Source organism: Vanessa atalanta, chromosome 17, assembly GCF_905147765.1.
Source record: "Vanessa atalanta chromosome 17, ilVanAtal1.2, whole genome shotgun sequence".
Lineage (NCBI taxonomy): Eukaryota > Metazoa > Arthropoda > Insecta > Lepidoptera > Nymphalidae > Vanessa > Vanessa atalanta.
In genome coordinates, this window is record NC_061887.1 from 8,519,442 (window position 1) to 8,544,911 (window position 25,470).

General features: G+C 32.5%; 1 protein-coding gene across 1 annotated transcript; it reads left to right on the forward strand.

Moving 5' to 3' along the window:
- The first annotated feature begins 2,355 nt into the window (after positions 1–2,355).
- On the forward strand, positions 2,356–25,419 carry LOC125070657 (atrial natriuretic peptide receptor 1). The gene is given in 22 exon segments (XM_047680605.1): positions 2,356–2,534; positions 4,036–4,201; positions 7,276–7,359; positions 7,559–7,721; positions 8,150–8,269; positions 10,097–10,206; positions 10,417–10,605; positions 11,012–11,147; positions 11,327–11,418; positions 12,017–12,158; positions 12,664–12,748; positions 14,448–14,565; positions 16,220–16,402; positions 16,967–17,143; positions 19,512–19,668; positions 20,560–20,718; positions 21,751–21,928; positions 22,643–22,789; positions 23,226–23,418; positions 23,539–23,691; positions 24,936–25,056; positions 25,151–25,419. Coding segments are annotated over 22 exon segments (3,321 nt in total).
- Positions 25,420–25,470: the final 51 nt, after the last annotated feature.

Consider the following 25,470-nt stretch of genomic DNA (forward strand, 5'->3'; position numbering starts at 1 on the left):
TGGGGCACGTATTTTCCGTGGTGGTCAATCCAGTAAGTTAAGTCTCTCTTTCATCTTTCATAAAATTCATTTTGATGGCTTATGTGTGTTAGTTACTAGCATAGTACAATGGGATGTCAGTGCAGATAATTTAGTACAAGAATATTTAAAGAGTTTTTGTAACGGAGTTAGTTTTAAAATTAAATATCTTTTAATATTAATCAAATAAAACAAATTCGTAATTTGTTGCCATTTGGGAAGCTTGGAAATATTACAAGTTTGAAATACCGCGTTCGAAAAACCTTTTGGATGTACGATAAGTCGGAAATTGTATGGCGTATTGTATTTTATCTAATAATATCACTTTATTTAATAAAATATATAATTAGTGGCGTGCGGAATCGTAACGGTTTCTAGTAGCAATTTAGCTATATAGTAAGTCGTATATGATACGTAACATCTGACGGTGAGAACCTTGGTAATAAGCAACACTTACATTATATCTGCAGTAAATGGGTTGCTACGATTAGACGGCCAACTCTAGCACCGGTTGCTCTTATTGGCCAAATCAAATAGGGCGCGCATTTTCGGTTTCCTGTTACACACTTATTTCCCTTTTAACGAAACCACATATTGCAGGAAAGCGACAGGAAAATCAAAAAGTAGGTACATCGAACAAGTGTGTAGTATAATTATAAAAACGTGTGTGTTTAATGATTGATACGCTCAACAGTACATAGTACTACTAGTTCCTGATATACATTCGATAATTGAAATATGTGGGTGACCGAAAAATCATGGACACAATTCCACTCATTGCATGTTCTCGAAATCAAAATCTCTTTATATTTGAATATGATTGTGATAATGAGTGTGGTTTTACCATTAGTCAACAGAGACAGTTGCTTGTCTGAAATTGCAAAAAATGGGTTTTGATGCCCGCCCTACTGTTAGCCCCCTTACTACTAATCTTTGTGTATATGACGGGAAAATAACACTGTAATTTCTTTATTCCTATCATCGACATCATTTGAAATTACAAAGAATAAGACTAACAAACGCTTTATAAGAATTGGCGTTTTCTTGATTGTTAAATTCTCGGTTAAATTCATTTATATAATGGAGAATAGTTTTATTATATATAATAGTGACTAATATACATTTATTGATAGAATAACCCCGGAATTCGGGATCTGCGGCTTTATAATTTATTATAACAAGTTGAACAATTACTATGAGTTAAATGTATAATACTCTATTATTAAAACTCGTTTACTAATATTTAGATAGTTTTATATCAAATAAATAATTTTTATTTTTTAATATGTTGATCTTCCATTTTTCATTTTAACGATAAGATTTTACTACGAGAGTAATAATAGATTACTGTTGTAATAAAAGATAATAACGTTTATTTTCTGAAAATATATTGATATAAAATGCATTCACAATGTTGTGTTGAAGTTATAACAGCCATTATCCTCATAATATTTCGCACTAACAATACAGGTCGTAAACTTGCATTTAATGACGACAGCCGGCATCTCGAAGCTTTGTGGCTAACCTTACAGCTTATACTGTATACATATAAATTACATAAATACACTACAAGCTGTCCGCGACTTTGTACACAACTTCTTTTTCATTAAGGCTTGCTAAAACTGATTATTGTCATTTTTGTACAAAAATACAGAAGTGTGATGACTTCTGTAATATTTAATAAGATACAAATTATAAAAACTTTACATTCAAATAGTAGGCATAGATGTAAAATAAATGTATAATGAAAACCCTTTACCCTTAAAGCCTTTTAAGAGTGGTTTTTATTTTTTATTAATCTATCATTCCTAACGAAATTTGAAATTTATGTTTAAATCAAGGTTTAAAAAGTTTTAGTATATATATATTTTTAAGTTTTAATGAATGTATTTTACCAAATTATCTTTCAATCGCCGGGATCATATTATTTCACATAATCTGTAACTAATTGTTTATGGAGGGACAAAGCTTAAAACGTATTCAAGTTGTAATGGGTCCGAGAGCATTAATTTCATGATCTCTCATCAAGGGTTAATGGAGGGGAATGGCGGGAAACGCGACCTGTTGCGTCACTCTCACAAGTTGCTGTATCAAAAACCAGCGTCAGTTTATCACTCGTCTCTCAGGAAATCGCACGCTTCCGCCATTTCAGCATTCAGGCGCCAAACTGCAAGTTTACAAATATGTCGCTCTGAACCGTTTTGACTTCATACATAACATTTAATTTAAAACTTATTGCCTTATTTAAATATCTACGTTGAAACGTGTTTTGTATATTCGTATTAAATTAAAGAGATGCATTTTATAAAATTGTCTCGTCTGTTACTAATGCAACAAATGTTGTCATTATGTCTGTCCGATCGTACAGTGTATAAAGTAGGAGTATTGATGGCCTCGAGACTAGATTCGCCGTTTGATTTGGAACGTTGTGGTCCGGCTGTCGACCTAGCTCTGGATAAAGTTAACGAGAAGTTTCTGGCCCATCATAATGTGGAACTACAAAAAGTACAGGGCAGGTAAGTTATGTGTTTGTTAATTGGATGGTTCTTGTCAGTCAGAACATTATAATCTAATGTATTAATGAATATAGATGTGATTATTTAGTAGTTATATTATGTTGTATATAATTAATGGACACTTATTTTTCCACGCGTAGAGTATTACTATCAAATATTAAATCAATTATTGTAGAAGACGTTTTTCGATTAATGATGAAAAAGAAATATCAATCTATAGCTTTTATATAAATAATACGATAAACTTATTATAAAATTTAAGAGTAATTGTTGCAGAAAACCTTAAAATTTTGTTTTGTTTCTAGCTATTTCATGAGATTGCATCTTGATCCGTTTGAACTTCAGTGTAATCTGCCTTAAGCCTTTCATGATCAATAATATCGATTACTAGACTAAGAAATACTCAAAGCGAGTAAAATATAATTTCTTTAAAATTGTTGGATTAGGAAATATTTTTAACATTGTATGTGTTTAAATCAAATATCAATAACATATACATATACATTATACAGCTTTACCGTGTTCTCTCGGAACAGGTATATACAGGTATGTGTATATATACCTGTTGTATGTATATACATACTTAGCGGTGCCGTTACAGTGATGAAATTAATTAACGTTTGTACTGCACTTGTATATTTAAGGTATATTTAAAAGTTAATTGTAAAGAAACGTGTTGTATATACATCAATATTCAAGTAAGTTTTTGGCGGAGCACGTTTGTTCAATCCATAAATGACCATACCTATTGGTTTTGGTGAGCTGAAAATAAGGAATTCTGAAATGATGGGTCGATTAGATGAAGGTGCAAATTGAAGCGCCACCCTTCAAATCAAAATTCCGAACAATAATTTCTTGGTACGCCTCTACATTACAAAACGATGATCTTCAATTTTTCAGCCTACATAGGCTGTACAGGCATATTCTTTTGCATAATATTAAATGAATTATTTACTTGGGGACTTACATAATTTTATGTCCGTTATCCGAAGGTTCTTTGGAGCAGATCGTTTTCTGAGCGAAAAGATCGCTTTTAATACATTATTTTTAATAAAAGCCTGAGTCTCCATGACACTATAAAATGTTCACTATAAAAGATTTTCACTTATTATTCCTCTCACGGTTGAACTTGCTCTATGTTTAAAACATGTCGTATTATTTGAAAACACGTTGTTTGCGAACTAAAATACGGACATTAAAAATATTGTGATGAATATTAATGTATAGACAACACTGATTCTTCGTATTATTAGAACTTGCAAGCCAGATACTACTAGAATACTACTAGTTTGAAATAATAAGTCAATCTTTAGTTTGTTTGTTTCCCGGGAAATAATAACAGTTAAAAATTTATCGTTTCCGTTAATGTTTGATGAAAAAATAGTGTTAGATAAAAAATTCAAATAACTTCTTTTTGTACTTTACGTTACTTTTTATTAAAACAATTTTATACTTATAGTAAAACGTTTTTCATATTTAAAGTAAAAAAAAATCTTACCAGCTACCCGTCTTGTTCCGGTGCGGTCGCCCCTGGTCTGGCTGCGGACATGCACTTTAAGGACGACGTTATAGCCTTCGTTGGTCCCGCCTGTGCATTCGCATTAGAGCCAGTTGCCCGGTTGGCTGCCTACTGGAACACACCCATCATTACTGGAATGGGAGATCAAGTAATGTTATATTTAATACCAGCGTACAGCGCACTCTACAATATAAACAGTCTTGTGTATAATGCCATAAGCAGCACGTGTGCATGATTCATAATTGTCATATGTGTGTAATGTATGATGTATTTTAAATAGGGCCCTTTATTTCCGATTTTATATTATATATATCCTTCTGTTGAATACACAAATACAACGACTATTGAATAGCAACAATCGTGGATATATGTAGCTTTCACATAATTAGTCTAGTAGTTTCAGCAACATTTGGAAAAATTAATTATTCCACTCCTTTGTCTTTTCTATTGTATTATTTATTATTTTCTTTATCCGTTTCATAAACATTAACTCGCAATGTTTTTTTGGTCTTGAAATATTACAAGATGCTGAAATAAATGTATGACACAAAGACGTAGGTCTTACTGCATACGTTTGAATAAATGTATGTAGAAGATTACAATCCGGAAAAATATAAAAATAATTATTGTTAACGAAGAAAATGTTATTAATTAATAACGATAAAAGCAATCAGCTTTGAAGGATTAATTTATTAAGCCTTCAATTGACATAAATTGCCGATCAGTATCCTATAAGTAATTGCAAATCTATCTTGTCATCATCGGATGAAGGATGGAGACTTAGTTGATGTTGTGAAGATAACGATATATATATAGTATAATTTTATACAAACTTTGTAAGTTGCTCAACATACACTGTTTATTGAAGATATAAAAGTGGGTTTTATATTAAATCAGTACTTGTATGTTTTACATTTTACGTACCTTAACTAAATAATAAGGATCTATCAATATGACATTGGACGAGTCCGTCTGGGTATATCGTTATAAGCGATGTAGGGAATAATTAATTTTATGGTGCCAATGTCTATATGCAGGATTGACCACTTATCATCAGGTGGCCCATTTGCAAGTAAGCCTACCTATGACATAAAAAAATCAGACACCTTTCAACTATGTTATTTAAGTTGGCTGTGAAAATAAATTTTCGGTATAACGATGTTAAATAGAATTATATACAGACAAAGAGAATAGATTCATGATATTAATGACGCAGTCGTACGTCATCCCTGTGCATAATAAGATATATTTATTTTATCATATTTAACAGTGTCTTATCAATAATATAAAATTTTAATATGTCAGACATAATCTCCACAATAACATTACAAAAGATTTGTCTTATCTCTATATACAAATCTTTCATAGAAAGTTTTCATGTATTTTATTATATTTTTGCAGGATTCGCTTCGAAAGCGTTCAAAAATTTTTTTATCCGTTTACGTTGACACAATAAACTATTTTAATATATATATATCGTTCATATCTATGGCTATATCCATATAAACTATAGCAAAATTTAAATTCCATACCAATCGGATTAATAGCTTTTGCAAATTCACAAACAAACAAATCATATCTCTATTATAATATTTGTTAGATACGCGTGCAGTACGTGCCTTTATATTTCTGTTGAAATAAATTCAGTCGTTTTCCAAATTATAAACGTTCTGATTTGAGAGATTGTCTTCCAAATTAACGTAATCACCTCTAATTGTCTGACATAATGATGAGCGGTCTTTTAAAAAAAGTTCTTACGTTAAATAAAGATGTTCTTATCGTTAGGTATAATGAAACCCCAAAGTCTACTTAAATAGGTCCCCGTGGTTTAAATCCTGAGTTGATAAGGCTCAATCTTCCAGCTTTCACTAATCACTTAACTACGTTTTGTAAAGGTCAAGCGGTAACTTAAGACGCGTGGATAATTGTACCAACGAAACAAAAATAAGTAAGCATCTTGTATATTTGTTTAAGTAAAATTTAGTATTGCTTTAATTGCGTTATTGATAGAAATTTATATTATGTCTACTATCCAAAATTTTAATTGCGCTTAGAGATGAACCAATCTTCTTATTCAATCTATTGAACTAATTGCTGAGAATTAACAAATCTCGAGATGGAGACATCCAGACTACTTTCAAAAGTCGTCAAAATCGACTGATAGACCAACAAGCACGATACAATGGTACTTTTTACACGCAATCTCAAAACTGAGATCTGCCATCGTTTCAAATATATGTACATATGTATTGTTGCCAAATATTCAATCCTTCTATTGATTATTGTTAACTGCATATTTGGATAAAATTAAAATTTTAAGATTATAGAGATTTTATATTTAATGTTATTAAATCGGCTGTTAATAGCATTTAGCATTTATTAGTTATTTTAATATCTGTTTGTCATAATATTTTGTTTACTTTTATGAACAACTCTGGCTTGACTACAAACTATTTAGCATGACTAAATTGTTTGTATAAAAATGCTTAACAGTTATCCTGTATTTGCCATATTTTAAAATGTTTTGTCCCAGTTACATAAACACACCGTATATAAATAATATATTATAGCATAACAAATGAAGCTAAAATATATTAAACGAAACGATTCAATAGTTTTTCAGAGAATTTTTTTTTCTCGGCCTCAGTTACCTACTCGTTTCGACTCGATTCTACTAATCCCTTGTGGTCAAGGGTACAAACAAATCAGTGTGAGAGCCACCGAGGACAGGAATGTTGTCCGCGAACTTGGCATTGAGGTGACAGGTAATGGGATTGGATTGAAATGTAATGGGGCAGGAGAACACCTCTCTAAGGTATTAGGAACAAATAGTATATCGGTTTTAGTGATTAAAGTGATTCCAAAACAAATAGTCGACGATAAAATTGAACTTTAACACCAATAAAAATATCATTAATGTATTTTCCGTTGTTTATGGGATAGTGACTAGTTACCGTGTTATTGTCACTATTAAGTTATTGTCTTATTTATGCTACACGTAATTTCGTCATTTAGGACATATTTCACGTAGGTTTATTGTATTTTTTATGAAAATTGCAAATTCAATTACTACCTACACACATATACATTCTGAAAGCATAAACAAATTACAGTGATTTAACTAATTAGGTAATATTATCTTTACTAATTGAGCTTAAAATACAGAAACAAATCCCGGTGATTTTAAAATGCGAATATTTTGACATTCATTAATCTTTCTAGCCTCCATCTGAGGGAGAATTAGCAGCACCAGCCAGTGTCGTTAGTCGTATGCACAGACTTAGAAACTTACGCAAAGGTACCAGGGTAAGTATTCAATGCTTTCACATCTATTCTGAAATATATTGCTATCCTTTTTCTTTCTTAAATGATAAAAGCAGGAAGAATTTCAATAGTCCTGTCAAATAAGTTCACAGATTATGATTATTAACACCATGCTCAGCCGTAATCTTTAAAGATCTTAATTTATTTATTACCAATATTTATTTCTGATTAACATTTGCAGCCTCAAACATTGTTTAATGATAAGGGCAAGTACCCGACTCTGACTCGCATGTCGTATTGCCAATGTCGCTTGCCGCGCGTCTTCACGAGCGTTTTTGAGCGGTTTGGCTGGACTCACGTCGCTCTATTGCTTGATAAATCAGATTTATTTTCACTAACCGTTGGTAAGTATAATGTTAATATACATTTATAGACTTTTTAAATATAGGCAAATAACTTGCTCAACCATCTTCTCTTCTCTGCTTAATCTTCTCTTTTAAACTGACTCTAAAATACCTATTTAGCCCTACGAATATTAAAGAAAATATGTATCGTACTTTTTTATTTTGTGTTTATTAATTGCTGTCTTTTAGACCGTAATTTTACTGGTATGCACTAAGCACTCAAGCAGGTTAAAATATATTGGCAAATAAGTTAATCTAAGTCGCGACTACTAATAATAGGAGTAATTATTATAAGCTGCTCATTTCTGTATTAATATTTATTGGGTTCAAATGAGACAATATAACGAGGGCTTTCTTTGTTTCTGGTCTCTTAGAAACAAGTATTACAGCAGGCAAGGATTTTGTTTATTGTTATTAATGTGGTACAGGGAAGAGTTTAGAGTGGGGCTTAAGGAAAGAAGGCGTGCTTAAGGCTGTGAGGGAGTTGGATGGAAATGAGAGGGAGTCCTGCGAGGCGCTTCTTAAGGATGTCAGTATGTACGCAAGAGGTAAGAAGACTTGATTAGTTTATATCGTTAATTATAGTTAATTCTAGTTAAAAAAAGCTATCATTTTTTTTTTAATCGCATTTAATGACAAACGCAGTATTTTGAAATATATGTATATCTCAGATAAAATATGTATGACCAACTATTGTATCATCCGTTATTTTTTGTTTTATTTGGATTTATTTTTTGTTTTCGGGTCAAGAAAAGGAAAGTTAATAGCGTTATCTACCAAATTTCAAAAAACTATTATTCTTATATTTTAAAATAACTCTTATTATATATTATAATATTGAAAGGATTTTTAACATTAAAAGTGTTTTTTTTTTTAATAATAATTGCTAAGTATAATGTCGGTGGGCTATAATGTGGATACATTAAAACTTCTCATACAAGTTGTCGAAATTTTTTCTTAAGCAATTAGTCATTTAGTATACTATTGTCTTTATGAAAGACAATGTCTTTTCTAGTGACCAACTCTGGCCACTTTGCCACAATTGGACGCTCTAATATAAGAGACAGTAAATAGTGGATTCAATATTTTGGCAAGGTCATAGAAGTTAATTATGCACGACTTGCTACCGTCACTTACAAATAATATGGCGTTTACCTGGGCTGTGTTACCGTCTGTGCTATTTTATTTCATTCGGATCTCGGTCTTGCTATGATCTTAACTGATAAAGTTAAAATCACCAAAATTATGCGACCGTTAAGCCAATGTAAATGTAAATATTGGGACAAAGCTACAAATTGTTTGCGTGGTCCATTATAATGAAAAACTTAGTTTCGTTAAATTAAGCGGTGCTAGGCCGGATTCAAGCCTTCGGCTACGATCTACTTAAACATATTACATTTGAGAATTCAAAACGAACGAAATAATAGGATAAGACGGACATATTATACATATTTTTAAATAATTAATTAATATAAAAATCTAATATAATCGAATAATATCTATAGTATTTTGCTATATTATTATTCTTAAATTCAATGTGCTGCTCTAATTTAAAAACGTGCGTACGTATTTGACGTTGTACTTACATTATTTACTTACGTAGTATTGAATATTTTTGTTTATACTAGAATGCATCGAAAAAAGTCAAGATATACTTTATTCTCAGTAGACACTCTTATAAAAAGTCAAAATTATACGAAAAACATTTTCAATAGGCATTTAACATGATTAGATAAATAAAACGTTAAGCTAGCCCAGCCTTATATAAATATCAATATTTATACAAATAATATTTAAGTCCTCAGACCTAAATAAGTAGACAAGTTAAAATAAAATAAATAATTACAAACACTTACATTTATTAATTCAATTGTTGATGTCAGTGTGATTGCATTGATTGAAATATACCACAAGATTAAATCCTTATTTTACCCGTACGAAATCGGATGGGCAGTTCGTATTATAATAATATAATTATTAATAAATCGTAACAAACGTGTTTCTTATTTAGTTATTCTTACGCCATTAGTTTGTATATTTCTTATTTTTAGAAATCATAGATCATATTACATCAGTTTCATGCAAAATGTTTCTACGACTTAAATTTTATTTAAGAAGGTTCTACATGCAATGTAAGAAAATATTTTTATACTTTTTTTAGGATTTACAAAGTGAACCGAATGAGTACCGAACGTATTATGTTAACCGAAAATGGGTTAATTTAAACGCGTTACGATTTTCATGTGTTTAATTTCCGTTTAGTAAAATTATTTTGCTCAGCGGTTAAAGAATATGTCGTAAAGAATGGTGTTTCTGTCGAATAATATTCTGCCATGTGTATATTCTCGAATGTAATGGATTTCTTCCACTGATAGTGGTAATCCTGAGTGTCCGTGGCTCTTTGGTGCGTGAGTTCCTGCTGGCTGCTCATTCGCTGGGCATGACGAGGGGAGACTGGGCCTTTTTGGACGTTGAAATATTTCAGGTGTGATACTTTCTCTATATTTTTCATAAAATTATGTTTTTTTTTACGGCATAAAATGGTTTGATTTGAACATAATATTTTATCGATAAATGCTGTCTGGTCTACCCTCAAGTTTAAAATTAGACATTTTTGTTGATGTTAAATGTTGCTATTAATTGGACGAAGTTTGTGCTTTCGAGCTATTTATCAATTGAACTGCTTCTTTATAAGGGCGGGTATTGGGGAGAAACTGGGTGGGCAGCAGGCGACGAACGGGATGCGGCCGCGCGCGCAGCGTACGAAGCTCTGCTTCGCGTGTCGCTTAAACTTCCTACAGGCGACCGATTCGATGAGTTCGCGGACACGGTGCGCGCGCGCGCTAAGCTGCACTATAACTATACTTTTTCCGATGGTGAAGAGGTCTGTATATCAAATATATCGAGATTTAATAAATATAAATAAAATGTTTTATTTTTATGCAATTCTTTGTATCGTTACTTGTGCAGGGAAAGCACAGATTATTTCGCTAATGTCATGTCAATGCGATGGAGATAAAAAGGTCGAGATTACTGGTTAAATATTGTTTCAGTGGTGATTACTGAAACAAAGCACGACACATCATATTCTTTCAAATGTCAAAACAATAATTACAGAAAGAGATAAATTAGTTTAAGTAAACACTTACTAAACAGTGTTTATAAGTAAGGCCGATATTTTTGAATATAAAGTCTGTTGCAATTTACTTAATGTATATTTATTGTCTCTACTGTCTTTCTATTACTGTCTAATCTGTACAATTGTATTTTATACATGATACTGTCAGCAGGTGAACTTCTTCATAGGCGCGTTTTATGACGGAGTGTACTTGCTGGGTATGGCGTTGAACGAAACACTGACGGAGAGTGGAAACATCAGAGACGGAAGGAACATCACACGTAGAATGTGGGGCAGAGATTTTCACGGTAAATATATTTATGTCATACTTAAGATATTGCGGAATGTGTCTGAGCATTTACATTTAGTCTTAATCAAATAAGATTTACATCCGTTGTTTAATGATAAATGTATTAACACTCATATTTATTAATATAAGTGAAGATTTAAACACATATAATTAATATAAACTATTTATTTTGCTTAGGAATCACAGGTCACGTGCGTATTGATGCTGTAGGCGATAGGGATGCTGATTACGCCATACTGGATCTCGATCCTGTTACTGGAAAATTTGAGGTATGTATATGTGTTCTTTTTAATTATTTATTGCTCTTTAGTGATATTAATCGCACGGGAATTAAAAAATACATTATTTTTTCTACAAAGAAAATCCATATTAAATTTACATATCTAATTCATTAGTGGTTGTAATAGACGTATGTACGTAAGCATCGTTAGTTATTAATAATAGCAAGTCATTAGGGATTCTTCCATTGTTAATACACAAAAATTTTATATGTATCGATGTAATAAATACTGTACTCTAGTAAAGGAATCGATATTAGGTCAGTCGTAATAAACACTGTAATAACTTTTGTCAATTAAAATATATTATTACACTTTATGAGTTGGGTCCTCTTTGTATGCTCAAACCAAAGTTCCTGCCGTTATCCACCCAGCATCAACTATGACATTTGACAAGATAACGCCTTTGATTGGTTTTTAATTGATTGGATAAAAATCAACCTAAGTACTACTAATAATATATTTTTAGTACTAATAATATATTTTTTTAATAGAAGAAGAACTTAAATAATTTGCAACTTCTTCGTGGTCATTTTATCGAACACATCTATCAACCTCTTACACAATTTAGTGTTACATTTATCCCAAGGTTGTCGCGTTCTATCACGGTCTGAACAGCAGCTATAAGCCGGTAGCTGGGAAAGCCATTCATTGGCCGGGAGGTCGCCGTGCGCCGCCGCCAGACAAGCCGCGGTGTGGGTTCCTCGGGACTGACCCCGTGTGTCAGGGCGGTGAGACTATTGACATTATCGTTGTGTAGTATTTGCTGGTCGTGATATCGTGGTGAGCATCTAGAAATGTTTGAGAAGCCTGGGAGTAATTCACGGTTCCAAATTTATAGGGAACTGAATTTTTGATGATGATTAGAGATGGAATTCCCTCTTTCTTTATCTGAGCGTATCTCATTTTATTATACTAACATAAAATTTGAATTGTCAATCAAAAAACAGAATCCGGTTTTAAAGTTTGGTACAGCTTTAACTGTAGAGGTAAATGTACAAATATTATATTATTTATAAAATTACTGCTTATTATGATAAAGCACATTCAAAGGAACTCTATCTCATTCATATTACATTTTCATTTTGGTATAAAAAGAGGAAAGTATAATTTATAATATAATATTTTTGACGTAAATTTACTTTACGCCAAATTTTATAACGCGTAAAAAGTAGCTATGTGGAGTGGTTCAGACGCGGCAAATTGTAATTTATCGCTCATTTTCACGCTGCTCAGAGGCCCAGGCCGTTTTGATATATTGCTTCATTGGCCTGGCCGTTTTCTTGACTCTCGCGGTAACAGCCGCTTGCGTGGCCTACAAGTAAGTATCGTGTAGCTAACAAGAGATTTTATTAAATATTTTAACCAATAGTCTGTGCTTATGTTTAAAAAGAGTAACTACTGAGTTTCTTGCCGGTTCTTCTCGGTAGAATCTACATTCCGAACCGGTGGTAGCTTTACTTAATATAGTTTGTTAAATGATGATTCAAAAGTGCTTAAAGCCTACTTGTATAAAGCATATTTTGATTTAGATTTTTTTGATTTTATAAAGGAAAAAGTATTATAGGTACTTTTAATAATTATCGGAATGATATTTAATTTAATTATTTTTTTATTTAATATGGCAAAATTTCACAGATTGTTTCAGTTAATAGGTAAGACATATATATAGTTCAAGAGCTATATAATCCTGACCAAGATTACACATAATCGCAATTTAAAAAAAATAGTTATATAAACATTATTTATAAGTTAAACTTTAAATGTATTAATGCTCTCGAACAAAATATAAATCTATACAGTTTTTAAAAATAAGAATTAATACCGATATTTGTTTATCTCGAGCTCTGTGGTAAAGGAAAATTTAAAGAAATCAGCATGAGTCGGATACATATCGCTCACATGCCGAACGAACTTGCTTTGGAGCCGCATGGTGGACTTAGTTCCAAAGCTTCTCCTCAAAAGGAGAGAGACATTTACACGCTATTGTTTTTATATATTTAACTTACGCATATTTAAAGAAAACGTGAATAAGTTTAATATGTAAAAATAATAAAAATAATTACCTATATATATACCAAATAAACATTATTTCATTTGTCGTTTTCATTATTATTTTGTTACTTGTATTACTGAAAAGTAAGCTCTAATATAATTGGATATCTAAGAATCTTTTAGACGGCATCACCTTTGTTTGTCTTCCCCGAAAAATAGAATACATAATAATCTTTTGACATATAAATCTCCTTTAAAATTTTTGTTAATAATAATAAATTTTTCGAACAGAAAAATATGAAATCCTTCTAAAGAGTCAGCTATTTTTTTTACTTGTTATTTCTCTTAAATTTTAACAAAAACATTGTATCAATTAATTTGAATCTTAACGTTCAAAGGTGATTAAACATCATAAAATTTTCCTTTGCCTAATTTGTTTTTATAATTTATTTCGTGCTTCGCGGTGAAGTATACCATCATGAGGAAACCTACAGGGCAGGTTTCCTCATGATGGTATTAAAGAAATGTGGTGATATAAGCTTCTAACCGTATCCTGAAAGGGAATGAAGCCTTTCAATAGCAGAGGAATATTTAATTAAATAACAGCTTGCTCTTACTTTTTACTCTATGCGTATTGTTTATAATATGTTACAGCAAGAACTAGACATAGCTTTTGCCTAATGGTAAGACAGAGTTTGTTTTTCTTTGTTATATCGCAAATGACCTGACATGATACATGACCTGGTCCGTGTATTTATAAACATATATACAATACACACATTTAGATACAGTTAGGTACGCAGAAATAAAAGAAACCGACCCAAAATAATGTCCAATGTCAGAAGGGCTTTTAACTAAATTTTGTCGGTCAAAACTACATTTAATAAATGTTGCTGTGAGACCTTCTCACAATGTTTAATTAATCTTGTTTTTAAAAGGTTTTTTTTTTAACTTCATAATTTGTAATCTGTCATCTACAATCGAACGCTCGATAAAAAATTATAATAATTACCGATATGTGGTAGGCAAGTGCGTATAGACGCGGAGCTGAACAACACGGCGTGGCGAGTTCGGCCCGAGGAAGTACTAGTGGAAGTCGGAACAGGTCTAGGTTCAAGCCCTGCGTTGCACAGCATTAACGAAGTGCTTAAGGTAATATTAATTATAATAGTATGTAGTTCTATATTCTTTGATATGGCTTGTGCTCTAAGTTGTGGTTTAAAGATCGTATTTTTTAATAGCAATTGTTCAATCAACACAAAAAAAAAAAATTAAATATATTTAATTTAAATAACTTCTAAATTAATATCCAAAATAAATATTTTAATTTTGTAAAATAAAAAATAGATATAACATTAGGAATAACAAAAATTGGATAATTAATTTCCCTTACTCGAAGTAGTCTCACAGTTAGACACACGTTCAACTGCAGAATATTGTATGGATTACGGAGCGCATTATTTAGTACTCGGTATGATCACCGTATCGTAACATTTTCGTGTTAGGGAATAAAGTGAAGCTGCATAGAAATCATCATCGTCATCATCTTCCAAGTTTCTTTATCCTACTATTGTACAAACTCCGCTATTGTAAGTCTCCGCAAGCCTAGGCCTATTGTACAGTCTCAATCCAGCGCCAATCTGGTTAAATTCGAGCCAACTTTGACGACGTCATTGGCTCGCAGGACGTTTTACGCTCCGCTTCCATTGTCTCGTTTTTAGTGTTCCTATAAGTTTAATAAAATTGATATAAGTTATATATACATATTTATTCAAATTTGTAATTACGAAATGAAAAAGTACAAGGATAATTATTATTCTGGTAACAATTTAATTGTTACATTTGTTACATCCAAAATCAATTAACTTTTATTTGTCTACCCAGAATAAATAACAATAGCTTTTGATAATGAAATACCTTTATACTTCACTCGCAAATAGCCTTCGAAACATTGCTAATTAATTTTATGTAATCATTGTATTCAGTAACTAGCGTAATTGTTTCATTTTCCAGTTTGGCGTTATGTTGTATTATTCATGGTTCCATTTACGTATCAATTAAAGTCAACAGGCTTCAATAAATCGAAGGGAAAAGTTATTTTTCATTTAACACTATTATGTGAGTGATTCTCAAACAACAATTGAAGTTAGGTATATTTTATAATGTATAATTTTATTGGCTTAAAATCTGATCGATATATTTTCGAACGCGAACTAAATTTATTTACTAGAATATTATAACATAGTTAAAATTATTGAAGTGTTTCTTAGCAGAAACATACAGGAAAATATGTTAATGTTTCATATACAAGTATATATACTGACTGCGTTACCTTTACTTATAGACACGATCACAATACAGGAACCGTAAACTATTTGTCCTCGTTTAATCAATGTAAACCAAGCTCTGGATCGAAGATAGCTTTGATTACACTGACTTATTTACATCTTTATCTAGTTCATTCCGAAATGTGAAATTGTATCGTTAGTGGAAAAAAAGGAAGACTTAAGGGGGTGGGTAGTCAAGAAAAACTGAAGCGCCAAAATGGTACATGTGATAAAAGAGGCTTAAAGTTAAGTTCATAAATTTAATTTCCCAAAAGTTTGGCGCTTCAGTACTTCTTGTCCACTAACAATAGGTATAACAAATGTACTAATACTCCTATTATATATACTAATACTTGTTTTTTATAGGTTTTTTAAAAAAATCTCTTAATTGTAATAATTAATACATTATTTAACTTTCATTCATTCTTACATTTGGATAAAAGGTAATCAAAAATATGTATGTAAACAAGGATTTTTTCCTTTAGTTATCTCTTGGCTGGAGTACTCGAAGTAATTCAACAACGGGCGTGGGTCCGGCTCTAACGTTGTCGTCGTTCACAGTCGGTCTTTACAAAGGAAACCGTGTAGCAGTTAAGAAAATTCATAGAAAAAAACTGGACTTGAACAAAAAGCTACTATGGGAGATCAAACAAGTAACTTACTTATTTGTTAATTTTTTATTTAAATATGAAAAATAATTACATATTATTTACTATATATTATATATCTTTTTTATGATATACGGACGAGCAAATAGGCCACCTGATCGAGTAAGTGACTACCACCGCCTATAGACAATGGCGCTATAAGAAAAATCAAACAATCCCTACATCGCCAATGTGCCATTAACCCTGGGAACCAAGATGTTATGTCCCTTGTGTCTATAGTTAAACTGGCTCACTCGCCCTTCAAACCGGAGCACAACAATACTGGGTACTGCTGTTTGTTCCTACCCAGACGGGCTAGCATAAAGTCCTTTCACCAAGTAATAATTTTAGACTATTTTAAACTATTAATTTTATATAAATACTATGTGTATATAATTTAAGTAGTGAAAATTCGAAATTAGATTCGAACCACGTGTGCATCAGAGCCCACTTTATTGTATGTACCTTACACACTTAGCCCATATAACGTTCTTTAGTTTCTCGAATGGTTAACCCACATTAGATTATTAAATGAACAGAATAGTTATTCCTTTTCTTCTTTATACCAAGGCCCGTAACGTCTCTCATGAGAATACTGCACGTTTCATCGGCGCTTGCGTCGATTGTCCTCTGGTCTTCATCCTGACGGAGTACTGTCCAAAGGGTTCTCTAAAAGATGTTCTCGCTAATGAAGAACTGCAATTGGATTGGAACTTCAGGACTTCTTTGGTGCATGATATCGTTCAAGTAAGTGAATAATTAAGTGTCTATTTTATTGTTTCTACGTTAAGATAATCACTTTCGGTCATGGAATGGTAGGTTGAGTCAACTTTCAACGTGAATATTGAATAAATACTTTTAGGATATATTATAATCTTTTTAAAGACGAGTCCTGTGAGATTAAATTATTGATGAATTGTAAAAAATAAATGAAATTAATGATGTACTTAACAAAGTAAACTATTCCATATTCATTACCTACAAAAGATTGAAATAAAGTCGCATATAAATTGAAAATCTCAGAATAAATCAAGTTCATATATTAACGTCGAACACGTCAAGTATTGTTAAACAACGAACACAATATCAAACATAACTAGCTATGAAATAGCCAGTCCACCGATAAGAACGGCTCGTACTTGCCTGTCTGTTGTAACAATAAACCAAGGGTGAAATTTTATGACTTTGTCTTATAATCTGAGCAAGTTTAACTGCTAACTCGAAGTTTAATCTTGTGAAAATTTATTACATAATACGGTAATAATATTGTCGTAGATAGGATTAATGGATTGCTGATTTTAGTAACATGTTTTATACAATTTGATTGTTGACAGAATATATTTTTAAATTAAGAACGTTAGTTATTGTAAGTAACGGTTTTAAAATTAAGTATCGAATTCAAATCAACTGAGTGTCAGTTTGCTTTGAGCTATCATATTACTGAGCTATTTTTTATATTAGTTTTGCCTATGAATACATTTAAATATTTTGATAAAAAATCACTAATAAATAAGCCATATTACACAACAAAGATAGCCCTGTGGTAAGAACATGAACATCTGAAACGATAATTGTGGATTCAAAGTAAAGTCAAGCTCCATTAAATTTTCATGGCCAATAAGGGAAAATATCTGCCACATGTTTATTCTCTAACCCGCATTGCACACACCGTCATAAGCCTGGAGGAATAAGCTCCAGATGGAGAAGGGGGCAAAGTCAGACATTGGAAATTTAAGAAAGAATTTTAAAAAATGGAAGGAATTTTATATAAAATTATTCAACACAATATTACAGAGATGATAAAATACGATGATTTTCCGGCAGGCAGACAGGATTTGTATTTGATTGTTTTAACTTTTGCTTGAAAATTCAATGAATTTGAAATCTGCTCTGTACTTATTATGTATGCCCCCTACAAACATTAAAAGATAAATTAAAAAATAACACCTGATTGGTCTGTTTTAATTATTTATTAGCTTTGTACATCAATTTACTTAATACTATATATAAGGAGCGATAAAGTAAATAATTGATAAAAAAAAATGAAGACTCCTTATTACTACTTAGTATACTTGTATTTTACTTCGAGACACGAACTATTACTAACTAAACGTCGTCGTCAGAGTGGGATCCGCAAAGTTCCGTAGTATCTCTATAATCCGACGCATCCGTGACCTTTGCCGTAATTCCCGTTATCCGGTTTGATCCGACCATCGCTATGAGCATGTATCTATATTTTATACAACAGACTTGGGATTCATCAGATTTGTTTTAGATTGTTTTTTATGATATCGGATTGGATTTATTCGTAAACCACATTTGTTCGTTGCGATCTAGTGAATTGTTGATGATTTTTTACGGTAGATTGTCATCGGTTATATATAAAATGTTTACGTTTTATTTAATAAAAAGAAATCAATTTGATCTTTTTTACGTTTTTAAAATAATACTATGCAAGAAAACAAGTGAATGCATTTTTTTATGTAATAAATAGGCGAACTGGCAAATGGGCCACCTGATGTTAAGTGGTCATTTCCGCAACCGGAATGGTTAATATATATATATTAACCATTATTTACATCGCTAATGCGCCAGCAACCTTTGGAACTAAGATGTAATGTCCCTGGTGCCTGTAGTTACACTGACTTACTCATTCTGCTAACCGGAACATTAAAATACTATGTATCGCTGTTTGTCGGCGGCATATCTGATGAGTGGGTTGTACCTACCCAGACGGGCTTCCACAAAGCCCTACTATCAAGCAAATTGTATTGTGCAGATAGCATAATTTAATTTCAAATCGGGAATCCCAATATAAAGACGTATTTCAAATGAAAGATAATTATTAAGGTTTTTATTAAATTTGGTGTTTATAAATATATTATAGTTCTGATTATTTCTTGTGACCTACCTACTTACAGTAACAAATAATATATTTTTACGTGCTTATGCCTTGTGGATTTTTACCGTTACTTAAATTATATGAAAATAATTATTTTATGAAGTTATAATAGTACTTATTAAGTAAGCTATAACTAGTAGTGGAATACCTCTTCATTTACAATCTCGTTAGAAATTTTATGATTTGATAAGTGCTTCGTCATTTGTCACGTAGGGAATGTGTTACCTACACAGCGGGTTGGGCGCGCACGGTAAGCTTCGATCCTCCAACTGCCTCATCGATGGACGCTTCGTGCTCAAGATATCCGACTATGGCCTTAACACGCTGTGCACCCCTACCGACTTGATCAAGGACGACGCCTACTATTATAGTATGTATTTATTTGTTCCTATTTTTATTTAATGATGATGATAATGAGATGAGCTTGACGATGAAACATAAGATCTAAATAGTGAAATTGCTACTGAATGACGAATCCTGTGAGATGAAGGAAAAGTCTGAACTTTGTTAAATGATAAATAAATGTACTTGCTTATATTATTATATACTTTGAGGCGCAGTGATGATGTCGGTTCATTTTATCTGACGTAGGATGTCAAACTGTTAGACACTTACTGTTAACTTACACGATAACAATATTATAATTATTATTTAGTACAAGAAAACTTTTAAACATGCATCATAACATTTTGTTTAATATTTCTATATTTCACCTTCGAGTACAACCGTGACAAAGTTCAAGAACTATTCAAACTTACTTAACGGAAATTGAATTTGACGTAAGGTATTGCATCGGGTAGTAGCTCTCGTAGCCCTCGTAGCACTCGTAGACTCGTCGTAGTTCATATTGTAACTCAAACTCAATTCATAAAAACTGCGTGTAAAATAAATAATTAGTATTTTATTTAACTTTATTATTTATATTTTTACATTTCTTCGTTTTAAATAATGTAGCCAATGTTTGCGACGCATTCAAATCTATTGTATTTCTAAAATTAAAAAATTATTTAATATAAATACAAATAAATCGTGGGCTCAGATTATTTTTTAATAGTGACAGAGATTTCCTTTATGTTAAATTAAATATTTTAATAAAATGATGTTTTAATTAAATCAATAACTTCATCTGTATGCCTTTTTAATTTATATAAAAATTGATTCGAGCTTTAGTCATCACTTGTTTGTTTATCGTAAAACGAAATATTTGTACGATACTTACGTTTCAATAAATAAGCACATCAAAGTGTTATATCACATTTAGAGTTGCTTTGGACGGCGCCCGAGCTGGTAGCGGGTAGTGTGTATCCTGGTGTTGTCGCATCTCAGAAGGGCGACGTCTACAGCTTCGGTATCATTCTCGAGGAGATTGTCCTACGCGCTGGACCCTTTCACCACTACACTGATTCTATGACTAACAAAGGTACGTCAACCAAGTTACGTAATCCAATGTTGATTATCTTATAATGAAATCTATAAACATCTTTAAATATAAAAACGCTTTCACTGAAACTAAGGACAATAAATTAAACAAATTATAAATGACTTACAGTTTTCCAGGGCGTTGCTCGCATTGAAGTTGAATATATTTACAGATTAACTTAAAATATTACGTTAATTTAAGACCTCTTTGTATACCACTTTGGTGTGTATTTTACCCCTTAGGGTAGAATATCCAGAAACGCTTCAATACGTATCTACTCTTTTTAAACCAGTATTCCAAAAATAAATTTACTTTTTTATAACTTAAAAAATGACGGACTTCCATACAAACTTGCAACCCTTATTTCACCACCTTAGGGGTACAATATCCAGACGCCCCTACCTTAGTGGTGTCTACTGAATAAAACGATCCTACTCACCAAATTTCATGGTTTTCACCCTAACTTTAATAGTTTACGCTCGGCGATGATGAATCAGTCAGTCGGGACATGTTATTTTATAAGTATAGAAGATATAAGTTCCTAATGAATGTCGTTGCTAATAAAAATATATTGAGCAAACCTGCACGCATTGGTTTTAAACCTTCTACTTGTACATATGTACATCCCGCAGTAGGCAACGTGGGGAATAAGCTGAAAACCATAAGAGGAGGAATGGCTATAGACATTTACGGAATTTTACTATGATGTCATCCTCTTGACCAAATTTCAGTCATATTGGTTAATGTAACAGTTAAGCCAACTGTATAGAAGATATTATTTCATAGATATTGGGTACAGCTTAAGTGTACACATTTAACATAAAATGATAAAAACACACGTCAAATGTACATTAGCGCAACATACAAATTAAAGTGACTTTCTTCCAGAATTATTCTGCTTGTGAGTTGAATTTAGACAACAATTAAAAAAAATTAAATTTCATAATTAAGACAATAGATCAACACTTAGCCGCTTCCCAAACGTGTCACCTTATACATTATGTTTGTAATGTCTATTGCTACTCATGTCAGAGATAGTGTCTCGCGTGAGCGCGCACGAGTCGCCCCCGTTCCGGCCGGCGGTCGTGGTGGGTGAAGTGGGGTCGGCGGGCGGCGCGGCGGCCGAGCTGCTGGAGCTGGCAGCGCGCTGCTGGGCCGACGGGCCCGACGACCGACCCTCCTTCGACACCATCAACGCCAACTATATTAAGTTAGTGGACTCTATATACATACGTGTATGTAATATATGTTTTCCTATATACATGAACATAGCAGCGATGTCGGGTCAGGCTACACCACACTACTTTTGTTTCGTATAAGTATTAACTTAGTACTTGGAAGACATAACATCAGCAATATATTCCGTATGTGAAACCCATAAAGGAAATAAGGGTGTGTTTTAATGATAATAAGTATACCTCTTCGAGTATCTTTAATCGATCTGATTATTTTAAGATATCATTCAACCTAGATAATATGTGATAATAAGTTACAAATCAATCGAATTAGAAGTCGTAATATTCGTAATATCAGATTTTTGTATATTATACATGCAAAAAGGGACGTTTAAAATTATACAATTTATTATTTATTCCATTTAAATACAAATATACAAAAAGCCTTTGTTAAAGTAACTAATGTATATTCTATAAGCCATGTTGCCAAAACAAGCTATAATGTTTATTTAAATATATTTGCATAATTTAATTATTATTTGCAAAATATATCTGTAGAACTATTCTGTAAGAACATACTTGAAAACACAAAACACAGTCACGAAGGTTAGAATGTAAAGATATGCGAGACTGACTATAAAAATAATTTTAAAGGTAATTCGAAACATTTCGATACGAAAGTGACTGGAAGTGAGTTCTTCCACAGTAGCAATTCTACAGCTTAAATAAATTAAAATCATACTTATTAGGGGCTACTGCGACAATTTGATGGACGACTTGTTGCGACGTATGGAACAGTACGCAAACAATCTCGAATCGCTCGTCGAAGAAAAAACGGAACAGTTGTCTTTGGAAAAGAAACGATCAGAGGAACTATTGTATCAAGTTCTGCCAAGGTAACATATAATCTAATGTTTTTGTCGGATTCCTTTCAAACTTAACATATAACGTAAATAAAAACGCAGTTTTTTATCCCTAACTTTTTTTAATTTTTCACCGCAGTTATACCTCGTTGATTTTTCTCCTATGACTAACTTAGTCGGTTTTATCAAAATTTACAAATCGCAGTATATTTTCCGTATCAACGATAATGACAATTAAAAAAAATCTATACTGTATTGTTAGTACATAAGCAATTGTTATTAAAAGAGGTTGCCCAATACTCATTTTAATATGTACTGTGTTTGATATAATATAATTTTAAACTATATTATTATTTTATTTTTAAATTAATTTAAGCTTAAATCTTTTTTTTGCAATATTTTAGAGTCAATCTTATTTTAAAAACTGTCGTAAACACTTTTTTTCTTGTATACCGGTATACTCGTATAGGCCGGTGGCGCAACAGTTGATGGCGGGCGAGGTGGTGCAGCCCGAGAGCTTCGAAAGTGTGACGGTGTATTTCAGTGACATCGTCGGCTTCACTGAACTCTGCGCCGCCTCCACGCCCATGCAGGTCGTCGATCTGCTGAATGACCTTTACAGCACCTTCGATAGGATCATCGGTTTTTATGATGTTTACAAGGTATTTCTTGCATTATATTTAGTAACCTGTAGTAGCTCTAATGCTCTTGTTGAACCGAATCCGTCGCGGCCGATTAATTCAGTTACATTGTGCAATATTTGACAAAACGTTTTGATTAAGGTGGAAACAATTGGTGACGCATACATGGTGGTATCTGGTCTACCAGAAAGAAATGGGGATTTGCATGCAAGGGAAATTTGTTTGATGGCGTTGGCAGTTGTAGAGGCTGTGCGCACTTTTGTAGTAAGACATCGACCGGCGCATCGGTTGGAGGTAAAGATTTATGGATTTTAATTTGCTGCTAAATTAAGTCTCTATTATGCTATAATTAGGGATTGCAATCCGGCGTGATTTTCAGTCCGGCCGGATTCGACCGGATTCCCATCGATCCTCGGATCGGTTCAGTTAAATACTATTTGATAAATCTGTCTAATGAGTGGCATAATTACTACAGTAATGAGTTTGTATTATAAATAATAAAAAAATAGTTTCAACAACTTACGGTAAAAAATAAATTATTAGGTTTTCAGCGGTAATCCAAAGTAAGGCGTTATTCTTTGACCTGCCTGTCACATACGTTTGCAGTTACATATCGTTTTTAGTAGACAATCTTTTCAAAAGCTTTACCGTTTTTCGCACTTATTGAAGAAACTCATTGTAACTAAGAATTACTTCTGCCTTAGAAAGATAAGGATGACGAGGATCAGTTATTGTAACTGTAACTCCTTGTTCATCATCATTCGTTGTGTCTTCGTCATCTGTATCTGATTCATTTGATGTTGTTGGCGTTGTTGCCAGGCGGTCATCTGCCTTCTCTTCATTATTTTTATATAAAATATCGACCAATGCTAATCATAGCTAATGTGCGCAGCACAGTTGTTCATAACAATTCATAAGCTTACCTACATTGACCATGACTCTTGCTCATGCCAATAATATCAGTTCAGTATCAAAACTGAAGTTTTTTAAGCAGCGTTGATAGTATGTTCTGCAGTACATTAACGATGTAATTGAATCAAGCCTATATTAAAGAGTTTAACAATTAAGCGCATTTAAAGTGTCTACTCATGCAAAGTTCTATCATTTTGCCAATATTTCTAACACCGGATCCGGTCCCCGGATCCGGTATATTGGTACCGGAACTGGTAGACGTATAATGATGCCGGATCCGCCGGATTACCGGATCCGTTTTTCCGGATTGCAATCCCCAGTTATAATATTTTGAACTATAAAGGTTATTTTTCAATTTAATTTTTCTTAAATCAATTTGGTATCGTCGTTTTTAAATAATCTTGAGAATTATTATTTCATTATCATGGTGTGCTGTTTATTTAGTGATTATATTTTGAGCATAGTTATTAAATGTTAATTATACTTTGAAGCTGGAAAATATTTTTAATACTAATCATGATTTTTTACAATAAATGACGATTTTTTCTTAAATAAAAAAGGAAAACGTTTTATCTCAATCAATCCTTAAAAGTGTAAGTCTTATTACTGTCTGCGTGCGTGTGGAGGTGCGCGTGGGCGTGCACTCGGGGCCGGTGTGCGCGGGCGTCGTGGGCGTTAAGATGCCGCACTACTGTCTGTTCGGAGACACCGTCAACACGGCCAGCCGTATGGAGTCCACTGGCCAGCGTGAGTGCTCAATTGTATTTTTAATTAAAAAAATAAATACTAAACATATTTATATGTAAATATAATAAACATATTCGTTTTACTTTGTTTGTAGCATTACGAATTCATTTAAGCGAGAATACGAGAATTCTCTTGGACCAATGGGGAACATTTGTAGTTGAGAGACGGGGAGAGGTCGAACTCAAAGGAAGGGGTCGAATGTTGACACATTGGCTGCTACATTGCTCTGAACAGGAAGCTCGGTTGGTAGCTCAAGGGCCTCAACCTCCACCGCAGTACCCTATTCTATTCCCAACGCTCCCTCAGGCACCGATATTACACACACCGTATTTGGTAGTCGATACGCCAACATTGGCTGCTTAATATGTAAAAATATCGTAGAAAAAATTGGAACAAATTAAGATTGATATTTTC